Source organism: Parambassis ranga, chromosome 3, assembly GCF_900634625.1.
Source record: "Parambassis ranga chromosome 3, fParRan2.1, whole genome shotgun sequence".
Lineage (NCBI taxonomy): Eukaryota > Metazoa > Chordata > Actinopteri > Ambassidae > Parambassis > Parambassis ranga.
The window spans coordinates 21505500-21532644 of NC_041024.1; the positions used below are offsets into that span (position 1 = coordinate 21505500).

Below are 27145 nucleotides of genomic sequence, written 5' to 3' on the forward strand. Positions count from 1 at the left end.
TTACATAGCCCTGTATAAACAACTAGTCAAATACAGCGGTGCCTTATTACGGCAGTGTCTCAACATTAGAGATAAGTATTCTCTTCTAGCCGCATAGTCTGTGTTGTGGATGCTTCGCCTGAGACTTTAAACTGGAACTGTACGCCTGTGCTTTTAAAACACAAGAGCCTCTGCCTATAGGCAGATGAGGCTGATCAGGCAGTATATGTTGTACATTAGTCTGTGCACCTTGAATTTTCCTTATCAGGGTTTTATTACTATCTATAGATGAAAAGGCTGTGTAGGATCAAAGAACTTTGAAAGGGATTCAGAGGGGAGAGTCTGCACCATAGTAACACAAAATGTCACAACACAAAGAAAATGTGTGATGGACAGAAAATTGGTTTTCTCAGGCTGGATTTTTTTTCTGACAGATGTGGACATTTAAAGTGAGCTTGACATGCTAAGGGTCAGACCTGAAGGTCTGCTAATCAAAATTGTGAATGAAAAGCAGCTCTGTCCCAGCAACAGCAGCCATTTAGCCCAGAGATAATGGCTTGGTGAGGAAAAGAGCGCAGTGACATCTCAGTGAAAATTCAGGTAACTGTGACGGCCCTGTCCACAGTGTATTATATAATATAGCAATTTAATATAGTATGGTATATGCTGCGGTATGGGAGGGATGAGTTTCTCATTTCCTTCTCCAATCTGAACTTGTGACCTTCTACCATTTCAAGACCAAGAAAACAAAATAACACTTTAATGACCTCAGCGGAGGAAATTGGGTCAAAGCATAAACGAATAATAGATCTATCTGTGGAGAGAGAAAAAGCAAAACATAAAGCAAGGCAGGTTCAACAATAATAGCAATGCCAGATTCTGGAAACATACTTTGCTGCCATCTAGTGGTACAGAGTTTACAGAGAGTCCAAAGGGGCCTCACACAAAATACAATATGGCTTCTTCACAGGGCATTATGACTTAGAAAAGCTGCTGAGACAGTGAGGCAGCATGCACAAACAACACAATGTCAGAATGGACTCCAGCCATTTTGTCTGGTCTGTCTAGGACGCATTTACACAAAGCAAAATACACAAAAATAGAAACTGTTTGGCACAATGAGCACATATTCAATGCAAATTCATTCAATTTTATTTGTACGGCACCTTTTACAGTCAAAATTGTCTCTAGGTGCTTTACAGAGTCCCAGAGCAGTGGCATGGAGAAACAAAGGGAGAACCATCCTGCTGATAGTCAGCCAGGTAAAGGAGAAGAAGAGGACAGGACAGAGTGGATGAGAGAGAGAGAGAGAGAGATGCAATAAACATCATATTACAAAGCACAAACATGACAGGGTGTTATAATCGAAATGCTGAAAAACGATGTATTGTATTTGTTTTTTAGCTGATATGTTGTTCAACTTTATTACAGTGCCACAACATGGAAAACGACATATAGGCAAGTGTTGTAAATAGACACTGGGTCGGATGCAGTTGAAGGAGAGAAACCTGCAGAAAGATACACAGAGAGAGAGAGAGAGAAAGAAAAGTACAAGGAAGACGACTCACAGTCAGTGATGTAAAATAACACATCATAGATCGGCGTGATGAGAGATGGTGGTGGTGTTGAGGAGGTGGAGGAACTGCTCAGTGGATCATGTAGCCATGTAGTATTCTATTCTACCCGAGGCTGTACGTCAGGAAGTGGCTGTAACTATACCTATCAGCCCTACACACTTTGTTTGAGGCTAACTATATGCTTTACTGAACAGAAAGGTTTTAAGTCTGCTCTTAAAGGTGGAGGCAGTGTCTGCCTCTCTGACCCAGATTACTGGTTCCATAGTAGTGGTGTCTGATAGCTAAAGGCTCGTCCTCCCACTCTACTTTTATGAATTCTAGGAACTACAAGTAAACCTGCACTCTGAGACCTGAGTGTTATTAGGAACATATGGTACTATCAGGTCCTGCAGGTATAGTGGAGCTATCCATTGAGAGCCTTATAGTAGGAGAAGTCTATTCTGAATTTTACCAGGAGCTACTGAAAGGAAGCCAAGACTCAGATGTACTCTGAGAACAATATCAGAAAACTGTCTTTAAATAAATCAAGCATTATTGTCCTGTTGTATATTTGAATTCACTCTGACCCTCTGTCTAAGCTTTGCATGTCCTCTGTTATTTTTAAGAGCACACATTGGACTTGAGCACCCAGCTGGACCTGGTGCTCACTGATCTCTATGATCTGTATATCAGTATAGGTCTGCCTACAGAAAGCTGCAACAGAATTTCTGTTTACCATAAAAAATGGCCAAATCATTTATGATGTGTATGGATACAGTTTACAGTCACTGGTGTCTCTGAGCCACAGAAATACTGACATCTAGCTGTTGCACCCACCCCCAACAAGGTCTGTTCACTCTCCTCCCCTCAGGCCGGAGGCACAGGAGTGTGAAGTGCAGGACCAGCAGACACAGGAACTCTTTCTTCCCCTCCACCATCAGACCCCTCAACAGCTGACAGAGTCTGTAACAATGGACTGAACCCCGCACATACTGACTGTTTACATGCTGACATGTTTACATGCATTAACAGTAACTGCAGTATTGTTTATCTATTTATTTCTCTATGCACCTTAATATCCCATAACTGCACATGTACCCTGCTGTTTACCTTCGGACAGTTTTTGCACAATGACTCATTCTCTGCTCAATTTGCACAACAGCTGATGTAGCACACATGCACATTTATATGTATATAGCTCCATTTACTTTTTATTAGTAGTTTATATTTTGGGTACTTATTTGCATCTTTTTGCTCTTCAAATTGCTCTTTTGCAAATTATTCTAGTTTGTTTTTTCTTAAACCTTTATGGCATTCAGTGTGAGCAGCAAAACCAGTTTCACTCTGAGCATTGCTGTGTAAGCTTTGCATGTCCTCTGTTATTTTTAAGAGCACACATTGGACTTGAACACCCAGCTGGACCTGGTGCTCACTGATCTCTATGCAGAGCTGTGCTGATGCTGACTTCCGCTGGCATTCATTCTTTTACTTTCTTTTACTACTTTCTTTTTAAACATCCCTGACACTACCAATACCGACCTCCAGATGGCAGCACATAACACTGTATAAAATACTGTATAAAAAAGACCAAATGCACACAAGTCACTGATGTTGACATTTTTAGATATATTGTGATTATGTGTTTATCATCAAAATAACAGGCATGTTGTTATTTTACAGCCGAACATAAACACATATAGTGAATAGTCAGTTTTTGAGTGACACACTCAGATGCTGTAATGTGTCTTTGCCGCACAGACAATCATAAAAAAATCCTTTGTGCATTTTTGATATATATAAAAACAGCTTTTTCTATTGCATTAGCCAATATTTTTGTACTGTCAAGGTGTAGTGTCATAGCAATGACTGCTGCTCTGACGGAGCATTCCTTTACACAGATACAGACAGTTTTTAGCCTGTTTGGGATATGTTGGCAGAGGATCCTTCATATGCATTGCAGAGCATGTAGAAAAAACGAAAAAAAAAAAAAACCTACACTTCATGGCAGAGAGAGTTGGCAGGCAGGCATGTGAGGAGAGAGATAGCCCAGAAAGATGAAAACAGATGGGCTGAACATGCAAAGGCTTCCTCTCACTGATGAAGACTGAAGAAAAAACAATTGTCATGACCTCATAGCTTATCTCAGGTTCTTCAACTAAACAAGACCCCAAAGTCAGCTAGAACATTACCAGGCTTTAGAGATAATACACATTATCTATGAAGTGGATATTCAGTGTTAAATCAGCATATGAATCCCCATCCCCTGCCCCACCCCCCGCCCACCTTCACACGCCCACTCACATCACACCCCTACTGGGATTTAGGATCTGAACACCTGTTTCATTGTGGAGCTAAAAAAGGTCCAGTTATTCAGATGCCACTGTGAGAGGAGAGTGTTCCTCCTGTTACTTGAAAGCAATTTGTTTATAAGATGCAGTGACAGGAGCCACATTTCTTTTGTTTGAATATGTTTAACAATTAGTAGAGACAAAACAAATGGATAAACGTTAAAATGACCTTTTGACATCAATTTATTAAAGACATTTAATAGATTCAGACTGTTTGATTTATTCTGACAGTGGTAAAGTGGATGAACACTTCTGGGAACATGGATCTACTGATGTTGATCTACTAAAGTCATTAATTAGCAAAAATGTGTTAATCAGTTTACTAATTCGCATTTTTTAGGTCATGTCAATCAGAAGCCTGGTTATTAGCAGCTGTAGAGTAGGTTGATCCTGGTGATGTCCCAGTAGGACAGGCCCTCCCTCTGGCCGATCTGCACGTTGGGGTCAGGGATGGGGGTGATGGAGTCTTTTCCATACTGGATGGAGAAGGCTGTTCTTCCGTAGTGCATGATGGAGGAGTAGTCGTAGGGAGTGTTGAGGTTGTTGGTGTTCTGTTTGTAGAAGTTGTAGGCCATCTGCGGGTCGATGTTCTCCCAGTTGATCCTGACGTAGTTGTCGCGGTCGCTCCTGGTCTGCTCGTGCTGGAAGCCCAGAGCGTGGTTGATCTCGTGCTGGATGATGCCGTTGTAGAGGCAGCCCTGCCTGTGGAGAGAGAGCACCTGTGTGCCTCCCACTCTGCCCAGAGCGGAGAAACATCCAGCTTTGTTCTCGATGCTGATGTAGTCGTACTCGTTCTGACGGGGGACGAAGCGGATGCAGGTTCTGCTGTGGAAGGCCTGCATGGCGTACACAATCATCTGCCTCTCCGAGCTGGTGAACTCACTGCTGACAGTGTAGGGGATCATCACCAAGCTGTTGGAGGCTTTCTTCCACAGGCAGCTCTGGGAAAAGCACGTCATGGCATTTCTGGTTCTGGGAGCCAGCAGGTCTCCTTCCAGCAGGATCTCATTGGTGTCGTTGTTGGTGGTCAGAATCCTGGTGGTGATGTCCATGGTGTCTTGGCCTCCTTCCTCCTGGAGAGCATGTGCCTGAGAGAAGCCGAGCAGGAGCAGCAGCAGCAGGCTGGCAGAGGGAGTCATCTTCAGGTCAGTCTGGAGGCTGTGGAGCTTCTGTGGAGAGCTGCTGTGGAGAGACTCCTTGAAGCTTGATGTCTGACTCAGGTCAGTCCAGGGTCTTTATACTGTCCTCTGCAGGTGTGTCTGCAGGAGGATTATGGGCTGGGGTCCTAAATACACATCTGAAGGGAGGACAAACCTACAGTAACAACATGGTTTGTTTCATCTGGCATTAAATGGACGATGCTTCACTGTCTCAACACATGGCGTGTTTTTTTAAACGTTTAGTGCAAATTATGTATTATACATATTTCTCCCAGTTTTTCAAATTTAACCAAATATTTAAATATTGAAAAACTCAATGCTCCAGTTACACAAGAAATATCTACATAACTAAAGTATCACCTTGCAGCTTATTGGGTCCTCTGAAGGGAGGACAAAACTACTGTATCAACATCATTAAAAAGAAAAATACTTCTATACAAATACTTGATATATATATGGTATTACAACAGTACAAAGTGCAGCTGAGGCTGATAGGAATGTCATGAGTTTTGTGGATGTTTGGCCATAAGTCCAAGTTTTGCTGGTGACTACCAAGTCAACTGTAATCACCTGTAGGAAGGATCAGAGACTCACCACAGTCAGTGTCCTCACATCATATCCACACATCTTTCCAGTAGTGCCACCATGCAGGAGAATAATGTACATCATGCTGTGACACCTTGTCAACTGAAATGAAATTTCCCTGAGTTTAGTTATGACATCACTGAAGGCTTCCCACTGTACCACAGCATTGTTTTGGTTTATGATTAAATAACAACTTATGCACAAAACTAATTACCGTATATTATATATGATGTAATATTGTACACAAAATATGATGAGTACTAATTTGTTATAGTCTGTATAAAAAAAAAACGTTTCACTTTTATTACATAAGAGAAAGTGTTAAAGAAGAAGAACAAGCTATTGTGGGGATTTTTTTGACACATAACAGTGAAGTCCTGTTGGTAACAACAAAAAAGTGTTGAGATCGTCCATTTAATGCCAGATGAAACAAACCATGTTGTTACTGTAGGTTTGTCCTCCCTTCAGATGTGTATTTAGGACTAGCAGCAGAGACCCCAGCCCATAATCCTCCTGCAGACACACCTGCAGAGGACAGTATAAAGACCCTGGACTGACCTGAGTCAGACATCAAGCTTCAAGGAGTCTCTCCACAGCAGCTCTCCACAGAAGCTCCACAGCCTCCAGACTGACCTGAAGATGACTCCCTCTGCCAGCCTGCTGCTGCTGCTCCTGCTCGGCTTCTCTCAGGCACATCCTCTCCAGGAGGAAGGAGGCCAAGACACCATGGACATCACCACCAGGATTCTGACCACCAACAACGATACCAATGAGATCCTGCTGGAAGGAGACCTGCTGGCTCCCAGAACCAGAAATGCCATGACGTGCTTTTCCCAGCGCTGCCTGTGGAAGAAAGCCTCCAACGGCTTGGTGAGGATCCCCTACACTGTCAGCAGTGAGTTCACCAGCTCGGAGAGGCGGATGATTGTGTACGCCATGCAGGCCTTCCACAGCAGAACCTGCCTTCGCTTCGTCCCCCGTCAGAACGAGTACGACTACATCAGCATCGAGAACAAAGCTGGATGTTTCTCCGCTCTGGGCAGAGTGGGAGGCGCACAGGTGCTCTCTCTCCACAGGCAGGGCTGCCTCTACAACGGCATCGTCCAGCATGAGGTCAACCACGCTCTGGGCTTCCAGCACGAGCAGACCAGGAGCGACCGCGACAACTACGTCAGGATCAACTGGGAGAACATCGACCCGCAGATGGCCTACAACTTCTATAAACAGAACACCAACAACCTCAACACTCCCTACGACTACTCCTCCATCATGCACTACGGAAGAACAGCCTTCTCCATCCAGTATGGAAAAGACTCCATCACCCCCATCCCTGACCCCAACGTGCAGATCGGCCAGAGGGAGGGCCTGTCCTACTGGGACATCACCAGGATCAACCTACTCTACAGCTGCTAACAACATCTTAGAAATCAAATGCAGAAAATCCTGTTTTCTTTTTTTCTGTAATAAAAAGCTTCTAAAACCAGATTAAACACTGCTAGTACTGAATAACATGCTGTGTTTTGTGTATTGTGTGTGTGGTTTGGTATCAAAATAAATGGACAAAAAAAAATAAATGTTGTTTCACCTAAGTCTTTACAGCATGCATTCATAATAACTCACATTTAAGTAAAATATTCTGTCTACATAATGTCCTATATTTAATACTCACTGCACAGTGGTGAACTACATAATCAAACCACATCTATTAAGCAGTATTCAACATAAAAGTTCTTCTCAAAAGGTCATACGTCCAAACTATGCCTTAAAATGATGTTAGCTCCAATGTCTCTGGTAGTAGTCCCTCTTTCATTGATATTTCCACCCTAACAAACAGAATCTGAGAATATATATATTTTTGCACCAGTCCCCCGCTCACCCCTCCCAGTTTTCCTTGTAAAAAAGTGTGTAATGTTATCAGTTCATCTGTTTAGTATAATGAAAACATAATTAATTTCCTAGTCTCGAACCCCACCCACCCTCATACCCAGACGTTTTGCAGCTTTATGGGTCTTCCAAATGTGACAGGTTTTTTTCTGTGAGGACACGATTGAACGTATGTTTAGAAATGGCAGTGACACGATCACCCTAAACTGTCGCCAAACTTATTTACACCACTAAAAACATGAATATATATGAACCAGCTATGTGTGTTATAGGAAAGAGACGCTGAGCGACCTACAAAAAGTATCATTTCAAACTTTTTGTCTCTTTTTCTGCCATTTTGTTGTAATAGAATTTAATTTCTTCTTTCCCCATTTCAGTTTTTCTGTTGTTCTGCAGTGATTAATGTGTGACTGTTTCTTTTAGAAAGAGAAGAAGAGGAAGAAGAAGAAGAAGAGGGGGCTGAGGAGGAGACAACATTTTTTCTACATTTTGATGATGTTATTAACTGTTCTGCTCCTTTGTCATCCTTTAGGGAGAAGAGAGGCAGAAGCACACACCACAAACACAGATATTTATGTTATTATTATGAGAACTCAGATAAGTAAGAAGTGTTTCCTAATTGTTAAGGTCACTCACTAAATTTATATTTTCTTTTTCTTTTTACAGAAAATCCAGCAGGGCTGCAAAAGATAAGAACACATTTATTTACTTATTTATTTATTTTGTCCCACAATGAGGAAATCCTTCAGCATGCAAACATATTTTTTACATTAAGATAAGATAAAACTTCATTAATCCCGAAGGAAAAACATGTGAATAAATACCAGCTGTGCTATTGTGTATAACATGCTCATGTACTATGTTGCAGAAATATCTACTGAAGTTAGCAATGCTAAACAGCTAGCTACACACTGTGCAGAGATCTGCTGGGCAGGATCCACAATGATGTGTTGCCTGAAGCCAATGTCTGAGGAAGTGGTGACAACAAACTACCAGATGCTGCGTCTTTAGGCACATTCACCTCGCTTAGTTTTGAAGTGCAGCTCTGTGAGGTAAGGCTCACGTGGTGGCTGGTGTGTTTACACTTAGTTCTAGTTTATAGTTACTTCTTAGCACTGGTCATGTAGAACAGTCACTATGTCGTATGTTTTATAACTTGTATTTCAACCACTGTCCTCCAAGCCCTGCTGAAACCATGAATTATTGCCAGTTGTCTCGACCTATGGTTGTTTTTCACATACATGTTCTTGTGACAGGTGTTACTATTGAAGCTACGAGCTAATTTACATTAATAAATAAAACACCAAACTTCAGCTTATGCTAGAATTTTATTTCAAATCTTCACAAATTTCAGTCGACGGTGAGATTCTGTAGACTGACTTGTATATGACATTGAAAATCAATAAGTTGTTAGCAGCTGTAGAGTAGGTTGATCCTGGTGATGTCCCAGTAGGACAGGCCCTCCCTCTGGCCGATCTGCACATTGGGGTCAGGGATGGGGGTGATGGAGTCTTTGCCATACTGGATGGAGAAGGCTGTTCTTCCGTAGTGCATGATGGAGGAGTAGTCGTAGGGAGTGTTGAGGTTGTTGGTGTTCTGTTTATAGAAGTTGTAGGCCATCTGCGGGTCGATGTTCTCCCAGTTGATCCTGACGTAGTTGTCGCGGTCGCTCCTGGTCTGCTCGTGCTGGAAGCCCAGAGCGTGGTTGACCTCATGCTGGACGATGCCGTTGTAGAGGCAGCCCTGCCTGTGGAGAGAGAGCACCTGTGTGCCTCCCACTCTGCCCAGAGAGGAGAAACATCCAGCTTTGTTCTCGATGCTGATGTAGTCGTACTCGTTCTGACGGGGGACGAAGCGGATGCAGGTTCTGCTGTGGAAGGCCTGCATGGCGTACACAATCATCTGCCTCTCCGAGCTGGTGAACTCACTGCTGACAGTGTAGGGGATCATCACCAAGCCGTTGGAGGCTTTCTTCCACAGGCAGCTCTGGGAAAAGCACGTCATGGCATTTCTGGTTCTGGGAGCCAGCAGGTCTCCTTCCAGCAGGATCTCATTGGTGTCGTTGTTGGTGGTCAGAATCCTGGTGGTGATGTCCATGGTGTCTTGGCCTCCTTCCTCCTGGAGAGGATGTGCCTGAGAGAAGCCGAGCAGGAGCAGCAGCAGCAGGCTGGCAGAGGGAGTCATCTTCAGGTCAGTCTGGAGGCTGTGGAGCTTCTGTGGAGAGCTGCTGTGGAGAGACTCCTTGAAGCTTGATGTCTGACTCAGGTCAGTCCAGGGTCTTTATACTGTCCTCTGCAGGTGTGTCTGCAGGAGGATTATGGGCTGGGGTCTCTGCTGCTAGTCCTAAATACACATCTGAAGGGAGGACAAACCTACAGTAACAACATGGTTTGTTTCATCTGGCATTAAATGGACGATGCTTCACTGTCTAGGTCTCAATAAATAATGTAGTTTTAAGCTGCATGCTATCTATCAAAGCCTTTGTAACTAAATACTAATTAATACATTCTGCTCTTCACATGAGTTCTATTTTTTAGAATAATTCTATTATAATTCTATTTTTACTAGAATATCAACAATATGTAATAGAACTTACAGTCTGTTATTGCACCTGCTTGAGACTGCTTTATACTGCTTGAACCTAATATTGATATTGTGATAATTTTATATAGAAGACACTTTATTATGCCTTTATATACAGTAGTTTGCAACTGACTAAACACACAAATGTTATTATTTTTACTGGTATTAGGTGAAAGATATTTGACAAATAAACAGATTTTATTTAAAGAGAGATCAATAAATCAAAATTTCAGCTTTTTGGCCAGGTTCATGCATTGATCTCCTGTTGTCACAGCAAAAAAAAAAAACCTACAGAATAATGCGTTTCATACTGTATGCTGTTCATAAAAACAACAAGAAATTTACCAAACTCAAAAAATGAAGACAAATCTAATGATGGGAATCAAAAGCTTCGGCACTGCGAGCAAAGTTTGCCATACTTTAAGTCTGTGTTCCGTTGATTTATTTGTTTGTTACAGGATAAATGTATAAATGCATTCTTCATCCAGTGGACCTTGTGATTAAGAGGCATCCTAAAATAATGTCTTCAGTGAGCTTGCACTGCATCAGCAGGCACTGTGTGGTTGATCCTAAATCACCCAGAGCTCTTTGAGTGACTCCATGAGAAATGGACGCTTTACCTGCTGAGTCCACAGTTTGCCTGATAGATTGTGCTGCTTCAGATGCTATTGAATCGGTCCTGATAGACTAGAGCATCTGAATTGTCCGAGGTATATTGGGAGCCAAAAGCTGCAGGGTGAATGGTGAGTGACCTTGGCACTCAGTGCTCTATTATTTCAGGGTTATAATAAAAATAACACACATTTTTTTAATTTCTCTGCTGTCATTGTAGGGACCTATGTAAAATAATAACTGAATAGGTTAAATTGAGGAGGTATTATTTATTTATTTATGTGGTAAAATGAAAGAAGCACAATTTGTCCATTCAAAGCTATCGTTACCTTTTGGATTGGCAGTTGTGTGTTGTTATATTAAGTACTTAAGTAACAACCCAAAAAGAAGGATCTTATCCTTAAGTTGCTCTAAGGAACAGACTCATGTTGCCTTTAGTGTCAAACTGTGGAAGCTTCCAGCTTAAAGTGCGATGTGAGATCATTAAATAAACAAGGTGCACATGTAATCGCCCCTATAAGCTTTAGTCAATGCTTGTTTTCGTACCCTAATTTCCCCACTGTGGGGCAAATAGAGGTTCTTAATCTAAAGGAGTAGTTTATAGGGAACATTTCTGTATAAAACACTTGAAGCACTTGAACACAACACGGTGCTTATGTGTGTAGCTGCATTTTTAACCACCCTGAGCCAACAAAGACTCAAGTCAAACAGGAAGATGGATTCCTTTAGATCGAGCTGCTATTACAGTAATACACCAGCCAACCACTGATTTATTTAAGTTCCATTTTTTAAACCTATATATTTGCAGCCTCATAGAACACTTCAGCCACGCTGATTAATGAGCAGCGATGTTGCACAGAATTGTCTCTGTGTGGTCATGAGGATCCTTTAAAGAGGATTGTGATGAAACATTGCGCAGCAGTAGAACTGAGAGTCTGCACAGGTGAAGGATGGTGCGTAGAAGCACGTTTAAAGAGAGAGAGAGGGGGGGCAGTGAGGAAACAGCTCTCTCATTGGGCTTTGCTCTGTGGATGGGAGGAGCTCTGTAACACTGCTTGCAGGACGCAGAGCTGCGGCTCGGAACCGGGCTGAGAAGCCAAACCAGTTGGCGCCGGTGCTGATTGGAGATGTAACATCCCGGATGTGGTGAAACAGCGTGCTTTACGTCGGATATCAGAAGCCGTCATACATATATGCGTAACCTACGTATTTAAATATGATGTAGCCAATTCGCACCGGCTGGACAGGCGGCGGTGAAGAGAGGTCGAAGACGGACTGTGCGTAATGCTGACTGGACAGCAGTGTTTCTTGTTGTATATTCTAGCCTTGACAGGCTATTGACACGGGATCTCCTGCAGTGCACATCGTCATCATCATTACCAGATGCTCTCCGACGGACCGGACCCGTTCAGTTTCATGCCGTCCAACCTGGCCGGAGTCTGAGCCCGAAGGATGCAGGTTAAAAACCAGATCTGCACAGAGCGGAGCAGCACCGACGACCCGGAGCAGGATGACAACCAGAAAAAGACCTCGTGTTTTTCCAACATTAAGATATTCCTGGTGTCCGAATGTGCGCTGATGTTGGCACAGGGCACCGTGGGAGCCTATCTGGTGAGTCTCTCAGGCACAATGTTGGTATGAAGGATCGTCGTATCTCAGGTACCATAGGGGGGAAACGGAGCGTCCTTCAGATCTGCACGGGCAGACAGTGACTAACGATGCGGCGCTTCAGCTGATGCAGTAAATAGTCGTATTATTCTGATCACATTAGTATAATCACATCCTCCAGCGACCAGGGGACGCGCTGCTTTCACTGATTGATGTCTTGCTGCGTATGATCCATCAGGCCTATGCGCCATCTGCATGACACAAAACGCGTCACAGCGGTCGTAGGCTCCACGTTGTTTAGGAAATTTCTATATGCGTATATGGATGGTCTGCTGGAGAGGAGGTTACGAAACACTGGCCAGGAGGTCCATCCAACCTGCCGGCTCTGCCGCGCTGCGCTCATACGCCTGAATAATGCAGGAGGCGTTTGACACTGGAAGACATAGGCCCTAGAAGGAGATGACGTGATCTCCATAACAGACCAGACAAGAACATTTTTTTTAATTAACACTGCATTTCCTGTGAGAATTTGATTACTATAATGGGCTGTTTGTGCACTGATATCTTCAGATGAATGTCTGAAACTGTCATTAGATTAAGCAATAGGAGTTTAGAACACAAAACAAATCATGGAAATAGATATGAAAAACAGGGGTTAGTGTTGCAGAGGCATACATTTCAAAGTCTGTCTTTTTTTTTACTGTAGTACTGTAAATCTGCCTGAAAAAGAGAATGCATCTTAGTCAGGTTTGTTGGCCTGATCAACATTTCCCTGATAGGTGTCAGCACAGGCTTGGTACTAAAAATAACCAAAAGGTTCATGGGAGGTGAAGCTGGAAGTTATTTTTAATGAGCTCTGGGACACAACATCTTCACAAATGTCCTCTAAATATTCTGAAAGGTGTGTGAATGTATTTTCAGCTTAGTCAGATCAACACACTTAGATCAACAGAGGAAATCATTCAGACTTGGGACGCAGCCTTGCTGTAGCTCAAAGAGAAGGACTTGTTAGGAGAATTCTGCAGTAACCTCATAAAAAGGTCCTCCTGTGACATTTGTGTAACTCTGCAGTCACACCTTTGAATTTTAATGTGTTTTTGCAGTACTCAGGAATTATAGTCATTTTTTTCCTTTAAGACTGAGTTGTAAGTTTTAACAAAATCCCTCTGCAGATGAAAGCACAATACAAACACTGTCTGTCCTCTCCTGTATAAACTATTGTTTACCATGTTCTTTACTCAGCCACGTTTCTCCCGATTCACAGTGTGTGTGTGTGTGTGTTTTGTTTGTTTGTTTCTCTCAGGGCCAATTAATTTCAGAAAACTAGTGTTTTCTGCTGTCTAATAATTAGAGAGGATCACTAAATCTGGAATTTAGAGGTCACGTGAGGTCATATCTAAAGTCTAGACTCTAGTTATGTGGACTGCTGTGTATCATGTGCTGCACTTTTGGTGGTTCTTTTCAAATGAAAGGACCAGTACAACATAGGCTGACTAGATGTCACTCAGTTATTTCTACTTAGCATTCAGTTTTACTGAGAAGTTGTACTTTTATTAATGTGTTTAAAAAAATCTTGTATCACATTACATATCCTGAAAAATTAGTTGCAGGTAGGTGATAAAAAAACAAACAACAATACATCAATTACATAATACATACATACAATACATTGATTCTGAAAGGAAGCTTTTTTGAGCTTTTGGAGCTGTGGTGTGTATAATCATGATTTTTTTTCATAACACACCTTTGATTGGTGAATTCATGACCAGAAGGCAGCTGGTGTGTTGTTTGTGTCCATTTTGTACAATTAGAACAGCTGCATAAAATGTCTTGCCTAAAGCCACACACATGTACATATCCTTGTCTCTGGGGTTGCCACGAGGCTAGCCTCAGGGAAGCCTTGGGAAAATGTGGGAGGAGTACAGGGATGATGATGATGTTGGCCCACACTGCAAAACATTTACTATATGTTATCAACAGGTTGCTGATAGGAGCTTAGAGGGAGTGGCAGATGGCTGTGCTGTGTAAAATATATAAAAAATACTTTCCCATGAGAACAATCACAGCAATTAGGAACAATACAAAATCACCACATTGACCCATCTTGTACACTGTTGGGATGTTGTAATGTGTTTGGTTGCTAGTTGTAACAGTTGTTCCCTGTCTTTCTGTCAGGTGAGTGTTCTGACCACTCTTGAGAGACGCTTCAACCTCCAGAGTGCCGATGTGGGCGTCATCGCCAGCAGCTTTGAAATAGGCAACCTGGCTCTCATCCTGTTTGTGAGCTACTTCGGTGCCAAGGCTCACCGGCCCCGCCTGATTGGCTGTGGTGGGATTGTGATGGCGTTAGGTGCGCTGCTATCGGCGCTCCCAGAGTTCCTGACTCACCAGTATGAGTACGAGGCCGGGGACTCGTGGCACGCTGAGGACGGCAGAGATGTCTGCTCCAACACTTCCAAATCAGAAAACCAAGACTCTGGGTATAAATGTGGTAACCGAGCCAACACCAACATGATGTACCTTCTACTGATCGGAGCACAGGTTCTGTTGGGCATCGGGGCCACACCTGTTCAGCCTCTGGGAGTGTCATACATCGATGACCATGTTCACAGGAAGGACTCCTCACTGTATATAGGTGAGTTATACAAACACACTGCACATGTAAAAACACACACTCTCTCTCTTTCTCTCCCTCTTGTTAAACAAGGACTTAATTGTTGACAGATTAAGACAAAAAGATTGAGTCCAAGCAGCAAGAAATGTGGATTAGGGAATTTGTGGCCATCAACCACATAACAGGATAACATTAGAGGAGCAAACAGTTTGTTTTTAAATATATTTAAATATATTTGATGGAATCTAAGATTCTTAATCAGCATAAACATATCCAGAATTCATAGTGTAAATATATTTAAAATAAAGCTGTCAGTGTGAATCTAAGCAGCTGTCGGGTGAAAGAATATAAATATCGGAGAGGGAATGTGACTGCACAGAATATTAAGAGATGTGATTCACAGATAAAGACAGATAAAATGAAAAAAGAACTGTGACTCTTTTACTGAAGCTCTGCTGGTTATAGGCACTGTGTCTATGGATGTCATCCTTTTTGTAATCACCCCTTAATCATTATGAGTGCTTATTAGACGTACAAATGGTGAATAGCAGATGTGATAGCAAATCAGGTAAAAGACTGCAGTGGTTGGGAGATGAGGCAGGCTTGAGTATCTGAAATAAAGTGTTAACCCAAGGTAGTTGCTTATAAAATAACATCTATGTTCCCTCATAGAATTGGCCACGCTTAGATGACATGATAACACCATTGTCAGCAACACATTAATGTGACAAAGATTCCATTTTTATCACATCCCAGAGGTCTGCAGGGTTCAGGGTTGGGGGAGTGGGGAGTCCATTGTCATGGTCATGAGCCACAGTCTTTGTTTTCTTTCTTTTGCCCCACACTATTTAACCATCGGTAGTAAAAGTTGAGTTGAAGCCACATCCTGGTCAGCCCTCTGCAGCATCAGCAGATATGAAATTTCATCAGACCAGGCTATGTTTCATCCAGGCCTATCCACCTTTGGTGAACCTGTGGCCACTGCAGCCTCAGATTTCTGTTCTTAGCTGACAGGAATGGAACCTGACATGGTCTTTAGGCTCTTGGAGTCCAAATCCACTCGGCCATTTATTTGGAACTTGTGGCAACCATACTGAACACGCAGTCCACAAAAGTAAAGGTGAGGAAAAAATTGACAATTCTGATAAGACGTTTGAGCACACTGCTCCAGCTTGGAAGCAGTTTGCTGGTGTCTTCGGCTGCTAGTCAGAATATGTACGTGTAGAAAAATGTTATGACAGTTGTAGCAGACAAGAGCGTTCATCAGACTGTCGGGGGACCTACGATTAACTCCTCCAAAACATCCATAGTGTTGCTGGAGAAATACTCCATAAACAATTATGCATTATAGAGACTAGATATTTTGTAAACAGATGATTACTGATGTTACTAATAATTTAACATCAGATCTGCCTTGTCATGGAGAGCCAGGTTCTGGGTTATATAGTGTAGACCTTGCAAAGCTTCAGCAAAGCTTCACTTTGAACTTCAGCAGTGTTCATACATCAGCAGCAGAAGAGAGCGGTTAAAGCACCAACCAAGAGGTCGACATTATGCATTAAAGCCTGTCTGCCGAAGTTGCTAAGGCAACAGTTCAGACAGTTGCTGAAGCTATATACCATCCCTGTTCTTCTCACCACTCAGCCACCTGCAGGCAGCACAGCTCAGACACGTCGGTTATTATATAATATATAATACATACAACAATATGTAATAACTATCATTGTGTTTCTTCATATAATAGAAGCCATGACTTTTCTGTGACTGGATACAGTCAATGCAACCACAAACACAAACAGCTTTTCAGCAGGTCAGACTGGAACAAAGATAAACCATGAACACACATCATCTAAATGGAGTGAGTTTAATGTTCTTCTTCCTGGAGGTGTCACAAATTCTGTTCAACCATCTGTTGGGTTTTTGAACAAATGTGAATTGGTCGAACAGCTGCAGTGCTGGCCAATCAGCGTGGGCCATTCCTTATTATGTATATCAGAAACACATTTACTCACAAATGAACATCTGCATCTTTTTTTTTTTTACTTTAGCATGTGTTTAGGTGTTCCTCCTCCTCAAAGGATCCTGGTTGTTGTTGTAGTCCCTGCCTGTGTTTCTATACAGAGCACTTTGCAGGGTGAGAAGGCCTGTGGTTTGTTCAAGCTTTGATCTGCACATTCTCTGCCAGTAGCACTCAGAGCGGAGAGGAGGGAGGAAGGGGATGGACAGAGGAAGGAGGGCACACGAGGTTAGCACCAGCACCCAACAAGCCACCCTGCCCCCCCTGCGCCTGGCTACAGGCCAGCTCATAGCAGATGCCTGATGTTTGTATTTCCTTGCAGAAATGTTGACTTCACTTCAGTAGCTTGTTCTCTCTCTCTCTGTGCTGTCTCATGATGACGTGGTGGAGAGCACAGTTCAGTGGTTAGAAATGAGGGCTTGTCTGGTTCATTGGTTTAACACTACCAACCATCAGCTCTGCTTGCCAAATGGTAATCAACCATGTTGAGAATGATAATCTTATCATTGTGATGTTTACTAAAATGTCTACTATGAACATAATCTTATGTTACACTGATAATTTTGCTTACGTACAGTACCACTGCAGCTTCCTTCTCTTTCATAACACCCCCCATGTTTCTTCCTTTGACACTTACAGATAGTATATTATTCTTTTCTCTCTCAACCACCCCCTCTCTGTCTTCTCTCTCTCTCTCTTTTTTGACAATCCAGGCATGTTGATTGCCATGGTTACCTCCTACATTGTTTGCTGTTGTGGCTCCATAATTGCATGGAGCCTGGTCTTTATACAGTACATACTGTATGTGTTATGTGCTGCTGCTGTTACTGTTACTGTTACTGCAGCCCCTTCTGTTTTTTTTTATTTAACCCCAGTCTCAAGGAGTTGGTGTTGTTTGACAAGTTTTATGTGTAAAGACACATCTGCATTGTAAGAAAACCCCTTGAATAATGCAACATGACAGAGAAGCGGTTTGGAGTAGTTCAACAAACATCTAACCAGCTGATTAAATATTAAAGCAGCATCTCTTCACCAGCACTCTAACAATGCAATGATTGAAGGGGAGGCCGCTCTTTTGTGGACATTTCTTCAGCCCACATGAATCAATACAGAATGATTTGAAGGAGGCAAAAGAAATAATCAAGAGGAATACAGAAACCACTTAATAGTTGCTATGGCACATCATGTCCCCCAGCATGCACCTGTCCTGCGTCTGTTGTGTATCAACAGGATATTCTGCTCTCAAAATATGTGGGCTTTTGTTTGGTGTCCAGCACTTGTCTCTGTGTGCCTTTGTGTTCTAATCTGTAGTGAGCGATGGTCCAGGAAGCAGACTGGTCAAGAGAAACGGACTTCAGTTAGCCATCAGCAGCGGTTTACTTAACCGCATAAAAAAATAAAGTGACATTGTAGCAGCTCTATAAAGCTACGCTTGCTTTATCACTGAAGTGACACGTCTTCTGAAAGCAATCAAGCTGTTCTAATCCCATCCAATGATTGGTTTAGATATTCTAGCATGCACCAAATGATGAAGTCAAATGTATGTATTGTCATTAGCTTATAAACAGTTTATATAATATGTAAAGCCTTGACCTGTTGTGTGTCAGCTGTGTTGCATTCTTGAGGAGAAAATGGCTTCCCACAATAAGACTAACCTGCTCTTCAGCTCTGTGGTCTGCAGTATCTAAGCCAGATTGTAATGGGGTTATTGATTGCTGTCTCCTGTGTGACTGATACCCCAGGCGAAGGCAGCTGCCCCCCCCCCCCCTATCTATTGTATGTGTCTCACAGAGGGACCAACAGAAGAGCAGCTATTCAATTAGAGTATTTATGCTCTGTGCTGTTTCTTTAAAACAACGTAGCTGCAAACAGTTTCTGTTTTACATCCTGATGGCTTTCACTGTGCAGTGCTGTGTAAATGTTTGTATCCTGCTAATGGAAGATGTAAATCTTTACCCCAGTGCTTGTGAGCTTCAGAGCAGTGCTACAGCGGGCTACTCAAAGGTCTGCAGCATAAGACAGGTTAAATTGAAGAATTATTTTATGCCATATACACCTTGGATGGAATAATCAAACTATTTATTTACCACATTTGAACTAGACAGACATATTTTAACCTTCGTGGTCTTTAGGCCACTGATTTGTGTTGCTTTCTGAGGGGCATGTTTGTGGGTTTGAGACAAATACCTCAGCAACTGTTGGATGTGGCTCATGTTCCCCTCAGTGTGAAATACAGTAACTTTTAAATCCATTAATATTCCATGTAGCACCATCATCAGGTCAAAATGTTATGGCTTATATAATCCCATCAGTCCCAGCTCTGTGTGTAAAGCTTGGTATGCTAACACTTTTAAGAAAGATGAACTGATGAGGTGAACTGCGTATATACGACATGCTGACTTAAGCATTTTGTGCAAGTACAGGGACAGTATTTGTTGCTGTAAACTCTAAATATTATTGTGTATGTGTAACCCACCATCTCCATCCCAATCCCATCATCAAGCAAATCAACAAACATATAAGAGAGAGGTGCTAAATGGCATCGACAATGCAGAAAACTGCAGCACAGAACTATAAGTTGCAATATATTAAAGTAGAGTGAGACGCAGCCTGAGTTGCGCTCTGCTGGGTCAGCTTCTCTCGTCATATCTTAGCCTCTATTCATCTCTGTAATGTGTGTAATGAAGCAGTGTGAGGCTGCAAGTTGAGAGTCCACTGCAGCAAAATGTTTTTACTCCAGCGGAGTTATTACTCCTCTGCTGTAGGACAGCAAGGGTAAGGAAGGGGTGCTGACTCAGCTTGCGCTGTCCATTTAGGCCAGCCCACGCTGTTTTAATATGTGCACCTTTTAGGGGCACCTTTGCCAAGGTACAAAGTGTCAGTGATTGAACTGTGCCATAATGTGAATCTGAGTGTGAAATTATTCATGTGCTGCATTGTGGCCAGGTAGAAGAGTCTCGTCTCACACAGTATGACCTCTGCTGCTTTAATTACTGCTGGCTACCGTTAGCTTATGTATGATTTCCATCATTTCTGAATGTGCTAGTATGAAGGGGTTTTTTGCAGTCACTGTAAGCAAAAGTGATTATTAGAAGACAAAATGTATCAGGTTAAAATGAGTAAAACAAATAATTTAAGGAAGTATAGATACTGTTTTTCTTCCATATTGGGAAAAAAAATGATAAAAAAAGGCAGTCGATTACAACTCATAAATAAAATGTGTAAAACTATAAAAGTATCACATATATGGGAGACATGTAGTGTGTTTGGAGGAGGGTGCACAGGGAATTGGAACTATGAAATATGAAACTACTAGTTAATGATGCAATGGTGCATGTACGGCTGCACTATACTATCATAGTATGATATATAATGCAGCTGTACATGTGTTACAGTAGATGCCTTCACTATTTCAAATTTATAGCAGTAGTATATAGTATAGTATAGTTTTAAATACAAGAACAGACCCTAGATTTATATTTCTTAGCTCACTTTTTTCATAGTATTCAAACCTGTGTTAGGTCAGGCTATGGTGTAGACCTGTGTGTATCTGCTCACTATAACAAGGAGCCATCTGCCACATCCTCGAGTTCTTGGCTGAAGTGTCTCTACCTGCCATTTCCAAATGTTAGTCAGGCAGAAAAAGACTGAGCTGCTAGGGTTCATGTGGAAGTCACCTCCAAATTCCTCTTGTGTGTTTCTGTGCTTTAGTAAATAATCCTGTGAATTACATGATTCTCTTACAGTTAGGGTAGAAATACTACACTTTACACGTATAAACAAATTATGTATCAATTATGTATAATGTAAAATATGTATCAAGGCTACTCTACTGCTGAGAGAACGTATGAAAACACTGGGTTAAATAATGAAGATTAATCTTCACTTCAAGTGTTTTGTTAGTGTTATATTTTCTGTAATGTATTCTATAATTTCTAAATTAGACCCCCTGACCCCACAGTTTTATCATGATGACAACGTTTTGTGCCTCATTGTGTTGATTACATGTTGATTACATCAATCCATCTGTATGTGCAGATGCACTGCAGCTCAACCGTAGATAGTGTGAGCGGCTCCGATCCTCAGCTGCCTTGAGCCAGAACTACAATCACTGCAAAGTCAATAAGTCCTGATAGATTTACATTCTGCCTTTAATGAGCAATCCAAAGTTCAACCAATCCTGGGAAAGTTCATTAATGTCAGAGGCATTTGTTTTTTTTAAAGAATGCTTTTAAAATATGTGCACATCATCACTCCACACTGCTGGGAAGTGAATTATAAGGAAGTTTAGTAGCTGCTGATGTTTGCAAAATGTGTTACGGTGCAGCAATTTCAATTCCAAACACAATGTAAGAGTGGTGTTGTCAGTTTAAAATTCTAAAATCTCTTCTGAATCTGAGTCGGTAGAAATAATTTGACATTAGCACAAGCTGTCTGTCAGAGGGAGAACACTGCAGCTGCTTTTACTAAGCCAAATATTTTTTTCTAAATGCTTAACACTTCTTCACTGCACTACATACATTCTTCCACTGCCTTCACTGTTGAGTCCAGACAGCAGACTTGCATCAGTCTAGTATGTTTTTCTCGATGGCTGCCGAGCAGCTGTTGCTTTAGGCTTAAGAGCTTCTGTCCTTCATCCACAGCATAACAAAGCTGACTGCATAACTCTGTCATTGTGCTCATGCTGTTGTCATCAGCTGTTTCCCTTTGAAGTCTGCTCCTTTGTCTCATGTAAGGAGACACAGTAAAGCTGGTTTGTACCCATAGTAAAGTTTTCAGATTATTGAGCGTCAGTGTACTGTGAATCAGATTGGCTGTGGGCCAACATTTTCGACTGGTTCACTGCTCTGTGTGTGTGTGTGTGTGTGTGTGTGTCTTTGCCAGCCTCTCTCCATCACATACATTTATGGATTAGTTGTCCTGTGCCTGTCTGTGGTGTGATCCCAGTGGAAGGCAGAGGAAGATATAGGATGTTGTTCGTTGGATGGTCAGGCTGTAACTCCAGAGCTCCTCTATCACCTGACTTCAGCCGCACCAGCATTAGTGACTCTGCTGAAATGAACATTATACCCAACAGTCATTTGTCCATGCCCCCCACACACATTCATGTATAATGTGTATTTGCTTGTTTGCATCTACACATCTATACATACAGTGCAGTAAAAATTCGAGTGTCTACATCGGCTGTTTGAATGGAGCTCTAAGGGTGCTAAGGATGTTTACCTGTGTGGCGCTTGCCTCCCATATTCAAACACTGCCTACAGCCAATAATCTTGTAGGTAAACAGGATGTTCCATCTTCAAGTTGGCTCCCCGGCTACAGTGATGTACGCTGTGGACCTGCTCAGGACTGTTATGATATGCCATGAAAAATGATTCTGAAAGCATTACTTTTAAAGGGACAAACTATTTATAGTTGTATTACTTCAACAAATGGTGTCTACAATTTATTAAAGGATGCTTCAAAGATGTTTTTCAGACTTAGTAAATTCTCTCAACTCTATATGCATATATAACAATAGTCTGTCACATTTACACTGGCAGTGCAGGACTAATCATTAAATCGCTCAGAAATATTGACCGGCCCTTTCATCCTGTCAGTAGTGAGCAGTGCCCCGTTCTACTGGAACTACTGGTACTCACTCAGGTTGTTCTGCTTACCACCAGCATGGTGAACTGACTATTAGCTGCCACACGCAACATATAAATCTTTATGGAAACCTCTTAGCCTCTGTGGCAAGGCAGGGCAGCTTCCTGCATTCAAGAGATAGTCCTGAATATTTCCATTTCCTCTTAAATTATTTATGATCTAAATGGATAATGTGGTCCTACACTGTGCAGCCTATGGGCTGTAGTCATACAATGGATTTAACAAAAACATTCTGTGGTGGGACGCTTCATTTTCAAGAGCAGTGTTCAGTAATACGCAGCATGCAGTGGTGATACAATGCTGCCCTCTGCTGAGCAATGAGGTGAAGTGCATTTTAACCTCTTTCATGTTGGAACCTGCGTCTCTTTGACCTGTCTGACATTTTACATGCCTTGCTTTGCCTTTCAGGTATTTTATTTTCTACATTAGTGTTCGGCCCAGCCTGTGGCTTCATCCTAGGTTCTGTCTGTACCAAATTCTACGTTGATGCCGTCTTCATCGACACCAGTAAGTAAAATAATATGATAAGAATATTTTACCATGAACAATAGCCACTCAGTATGTTTGTTGTTTCAGTATTTTGCAACCTATAACTGCTTTTAACCACCCTCCCCTTCATTAATAGCTGTGGTGAATGTACCTGCCCCCTCTGTAGGTAAGCTGGACATCACCCCAGATGACCCTCGCTGGATCGGGGCATGGTGGGGTGGCTTCCTCCTCTGCGGTGCCTTACTCTTTCTTTCGGCCCTTTTCATGTTCGGCTTCCCCCAGTCGCTGGACGAGCAGAATATAGACAGTGGAGGGGAGAGTGAACAGGCCATGCTGCCTTCCTCCCTCCCCCTTGATTACCAGGGTTCAAAACCCAACGGGGCCATCCATGGCTTCGACATGAACAGTGGACTCTCAGTCTGTGAGCATCTGAGAGGTGAGGTGATGAAGAGAAATAGCTTTCATCTTTCTGTTTATACCATGTACTACCTTTGTTTTTTTCTTCATCCCTTTCTCTAGTCATCCCCAGAGTAACCAGGCACCTTCTTTCTAACCCGGTGTTCAGCTGCATCACGCTAGCAGCCTGCATGGAGATTGCTGTGGTTGCTGGCTTTGCTGCTTTCCTTGGCAAATACCTGGAGCAGCAGTTTAACCTTACCACCTCTTCAGCCAATCAGCTTTTAGGTAGACAGATCTTGTCTTAGTAGAAGAAGCACGTTTTCACAGACTAGGGGCTTTGATAAGGTTACATGAAATAATTTAAATCGATATCCTCATGTTTCCCTCTTCAGGGATGACAGCCATCCCCTGTGCCTGTCTTGGTATCTTCCTCGGGGGCCTCCTGGTGAAGAAGCTGAATCTGTCAGCCCTGGGTGCTGTCCGCATGGCCATGTTGGTCAACCTTGTGTCCACTGCCTGCTATGTCTCTTTTCTCTTCCTGGGCTGTGACACTGGACCTGTTGCTGGGGTTACGGTGGCCTATGGGAATGAGTAAGAGTGATATAAAAGAAAAGAAAAAACAAAAACAAAAAGTAATCTTTGATGGTAACATTGACTTTGACCCCCTCTATAGGTCACTGCAGTCCTGGCAGCAGCCTGAGTCCGCATGCATCAATAACTGTAACTGTTATACAGCATCAGTGAGCCCTGTCTGTGGTTCCAATGGAATCACCTACCTCTCAGCATGCTTTGCTGGCTGCACCAAACCAGTGAGTAGAGACTATAGCCTTGAAAGTGAAACAAGCTGTTTCATCACCACTGTGAAAATCTGAAGAACCTTATGTCACAGTGACATTTTGACCTCTTGTCTTGTCTCCGAGTCAGAACCTGACCAGCTGTACATGTGTATCCAGCACCACTGAAGAGGCGGTAGCTTTACCGGGAAAGTGTCCCAGTCCAGGCTGTCAGCAGGCCTTCCTCACCTTCCTGTGTGTTATCTGTGTGTGTAGCATGATTGGAGCTATGGCCCAGACACCCTCCGTCATCATCCTCATAAGGTATGAGAATTTCTGTAACAGTCCACAAGAGGGAGCTGGTGAAATGGTGACATTTATAGTTGATCAAAGGTAAACAGAGTCCTTACAACTGCCAGAGTGATTTAATGAATAACAGTTAAACAAATACTAATACACGTGGGACATTATTTCTGGCTCTAGATTTTGATCATAATTCCAGTTTATCAAAAACTAACTTGTCTGTAGACTTTGTATTGATGATTGTTGTTTCTTTATTTTCAGAACTGTAAGTCCAGAGCTTAAATCATATGCTCTTGGAGTTCTGTTCTTGCTCCTAAGGCTGATAGGTAAGAGAAGGAGACTTACCATTTACTTTTTAAGGTTTTCTTATATACTTTCTTATCCACACACTTCATTTGTGCTGGTGTGCTTTGTGCTATAAGTCTCTGTGTGTTTGTGCTCTGTAGTTTTACTCTGTGTGTTGTAAATGTCAGATCAGTTTTTCACCTTGCCTGAAACATTCATCAGCCTGTCTGCCTGGATAAAATGGAAAGTTGAACTCAAACTGGTGCTGTTCTTGACCTCTTTACCTGCTGTCTGTCCACAATCCCCCCTCGGGCTCTAGGCTTCATCCCTCCCCCTCTGATTTTTGGAATGGGTATCGACTCCACATGTTTGTTCTGGAGCTCTGTCTGCGGCGAGAAGGGCGCCTGCATGCTGTATGACAACGTGGCCTACAGGCATCTGTACGTCAGCATCGCCATCGCCCTGAAGTCATCAGCCTTCATCCTGTACACCACCACGTGGCAGTGTCTGAGAAAGAACTACAAGAAATACATCAAAAACAGTGAGGGCTACCTCACGCCCACCGAACTCTTTGCCTCCAATGTAACTCTGGACAATTTGGGAAAAGAAATCACTCAGAATCCAGCCAACAGGACAAAGTTCATATACAACCTGGAGGACCATGAGATGTGTGATAACATGGAGTCAGCGTTATAGTGGTGGTCTGCATTTGAACTGGAGCTGCTGATGTGCAACTGACCTAATGTGCGATATTTCCTTGGTGTCGTGTCCGTTTTAGAGGAATGTCCTCAATAAGGGTCTTCACATCTCCAACATCACACATACTGAAAAAAAGTGAGCTGATTCCAAAAATGCTCTATATGCACATTTTTGTTAGCTAAAGGCATCAGCTGGATTATATTATTTACCATTTTTGACATTTTCCCCTTTATAAACATGAGATGTGACAGCAATGGAAAAAGAAAGAAAAATCTTTAAAAAAATAACCTCAAAAAAAATTGGTGTCTCATAAAGCTTGGACTTATTGGAGGCTCAAGTTTTATTAGACAGATTATTTTCTTTTACCATTTCTCAGGTCTGGTTATCAGAAGATGCAAAATGGTTGTGGTTTTGAAAATTGTTAAGTAGCCTCTCTTCCAGAAGTAAACGTTTACAGCAATATTTGAACAAAAACACTTTTATTGTGTGTGTCACCAGTATTTTAGCAAGAAAATAGGGTTGCCCATTTTGGAACCAAAGTCTTGTGTGTGAATCAAAGCGGCAGGTGTTTTCCACACTCTTCCAACTAAAAATAAGATTATATAAGAAGAATATATTCTGTCACTGTAAATGCCCAATTTTCCTCTGTAGAATAGAAACATTTTAAAAGTAGAGGAGGGTTGAGATCTGATTATTCCTTTACTGTTTGATAATGTGGAGAAAATGCTGAATAGAATTCTGAGACCATTTTTTTGTAACTACATATTGATTGATTATAAGTGCAACTTCCAAAAGGCAAAACTCTTACTGTTTAAATAACAAGCTTGAGGTTAGGTGCCATATTAATTACTTATACAAGACATGAGGAGTAGTTGAACATGAGACATCTTAGTGATCTATTTAACTACAGATTTGATTGCATAATTCCACCAAGAACCACTCAATCCAACAAGCTACATGCAGTTGGACTTGGTGAAGCAGTTCTGCTCTTGGGTTCGCCCCCTCGCAGCAGTGATGCATGGAATACAAAGCAACATATTAAATAACAAGCAGGGCACATTGCAAACAATAATTGTTCAGGGTAGGTGTATGTAGAAGGGCCAAAGCAGGTGGAGGCTGTGGGGGGGGGGGGGGGGAGACCCAGTATAGTACCAGTATCAGATTGCATTATGAGCATGTGGACTGAGAGTGTGAGGGTGTTTAAGTAGAACCCCAAGTCACCACAATGAGACCTATTGATTGTGGCGGGCTAGCTGTCACGCAGCTTAGCATGACGCACAGTGTCCAGCCAGAATTAGTTAATTTAAGAGCATGCTGGAAATGCATGCATAGAAAAAAAATAATAAATATATATATATATATATATTCAGTAGTTGCACATACTCTGTGGTTAAATATACATTTTATTCAAATGGCCTCCAAATTCTATTTTTGACCATGGAAGAGCCTTTATAATGCATACTGCATTGTGATGACTTTTTTGCTTTCTTTCTTTGTTTTGGTTTTGTTTTTGAAATCAAACCTCAGCTGAATCATAATGACTCACACTGAAGTGATTGTTTATTCAGATATATATTTTTATTTTTTGTTTGTTTAGGAATT

The 27145-nt window shown here is 42.1% G+C and overlaps 4 protein-coding genes across 5 annotated transcripts; 2 read left to right on the forward strand and 2 right to left on the reverse strand.

Moving 5' to 3' along the window:
• Positions 1-4248: 4248 nt before the first annotated feature.
• On the reverse strand, positions 4249-5022 carry LOC114433159 (high choriolytic enzyme 1-like). The gene has a single exon (XM_028401533.1). It carries the CDS (start codon positions 5020-5022, stop codon positions 4249-4251), a length of 774 nt encoding a protein of 257 aa, XP_028257334.1.
• Positions 5023-6267: 1245 nt separating this feature from the next.
• Positions 6268-7041, forward strand: LOC114433157 (high choriolytic enzyme 1-like). The gene has a single exon (XM_028401530.1). It carries the CDS (start codon positions 6268-6270, stop codon positions 7039-7041), a length of 774 nt encoding a protein of 257 aa, XP_028257331.1.
• Positions 7042-8922: 1881 nt separating this feature from the next.
• Positions 8923-9696, reverse strand: LOC114433580 (high choriolytic enzyme 1-like). Its single transcript, XM_028402220.1, has one exon. It carries the CDS (start codon positions 9694-9696, stop codon positions 8923-8925), a length of 774 nt encoding a protein of 257 aa, XP_028258021.1.
• A 2111-nt stretch (positions 9697-11807) lies between these two features.
• Positions 11808-26651, forward strand: LOC114433579 (solute carrier organic anion transporter family member 3A1-like). 2 transcript variants are annotated; one of them, XM_028402219.1, is made up of 11 exons: positions 11808-11984; positions 12066-12318; positions 14491-14950; positions 23004-23102; positions 23251-23520; positions 23604-23768; positions 23876-24074; positions 24157-24292; positions 24408-24580; positions 24821-24885; positions 25164-26651. In XM_028402219.1, the coding sequence occupies exons 2-11, from the start codon at positions 12160-12162 to the stop codon at positions 25538-25540; spliced, it is 2103 nt and encodes a 700-aa protein (XP_028258020.1). In that variant the 5' UTR covers positions 11808-11984; positions 12066-12159; the 3' UTR covers positions 25541-26651. The 2 variants fall into 2 exon arrangements, with proteins under 2 accessions (XP_028258020.1, XP_028258019.1); XM_028402218.1 differs by having other exon boundaries at positions 11808-12318.
• The last annotated feature ends 494 nt before the right edge of the window (positions 26652-27145 follow it).